Source organism: Acanthisitta chloris, unplaced genomic scaffold (genome assembly GCF_000695815.1).
Source record: "Acanthisitta chloris isolate BGI_N310 unplaced genomic scaffold, ASM69581v1 scaffold33153, whole genome shotgun sequence".
Classification (NCBI taxonomy): domain Eukaryota; kingdom Metazoa; phylum Chordata; class Aves; order Passeriformes; family Acanthisittidae; genus Acanthisitta; species Acanthisitta chloris.
In genome coordinates this window covers 1-405 of record NW_008663775.1, presented here as the reverse complement: position 1 = coordinate 405, position 405 = coordinate 1, and the positions used below count along the sequence as shown (strand labels likewise).

The 405-nt window shown below is 63.7% G+C and overlaps 1 protein-coding gene across 1 annotated transcript in view; it reads right to left on the bottom strand.

Moving 5' to 3' along the window:
• The window catches only part of TMEM101 (transmembrane protein 101), a gene marked incomplete at its 5' end in the record, with an annotated part of 1,759 nt that extends 1,361 nt beyond the window's left edge, over positions 1-398 (bottom strand). Inside the window, one exon of the mRNA XM_009071095.1 lies at positions 273-398. Coding sequence (XP_009069343.1) covers positions 273-398 — 126 coding nt within the window. The remainder of the gene's footprint in view (positions 1-272) is intronic.
• Between the last annotated feature and the right edge of the window lie 7 nt (positions 399-405).

Here is a 405-nt window from a genome sequence, read left to right as displayed (position 1 = left end):
GGGACTGTCACAGCTCAGAGGATCTGTCATATCCTGGGGGGTTCTACCACAGCCTGGGCAGGGGGCCACTGTCACCCCTTGCCCTGGGGGGAGGCTCCGAGGGGGTTGTCACACCCTATGGGGATCTGTCACAGCCCAAGGGCATCTGTCATGGACTAGAGTGGGGACTGTCACAGCTCAGAGGGTCTGTCATGGCCTGGGGGGGGTCACCATCAGCCCCAGCTTTGGGAGGGGGCCCTGAGGGGTCTGTTCCAGCCCCGGGGGAGTCTCACCTTCAGCCAGTCTCCATAGTGCACATGGCCCCCAACGTGTGCAGCATAGGTGGCCACGGCGAGCTGCAGAGCAGCCCCCAGGGCAAACCAGCGGCGTTTCACCCCGAAGGACATGAAGCTGGCACAGAGCACA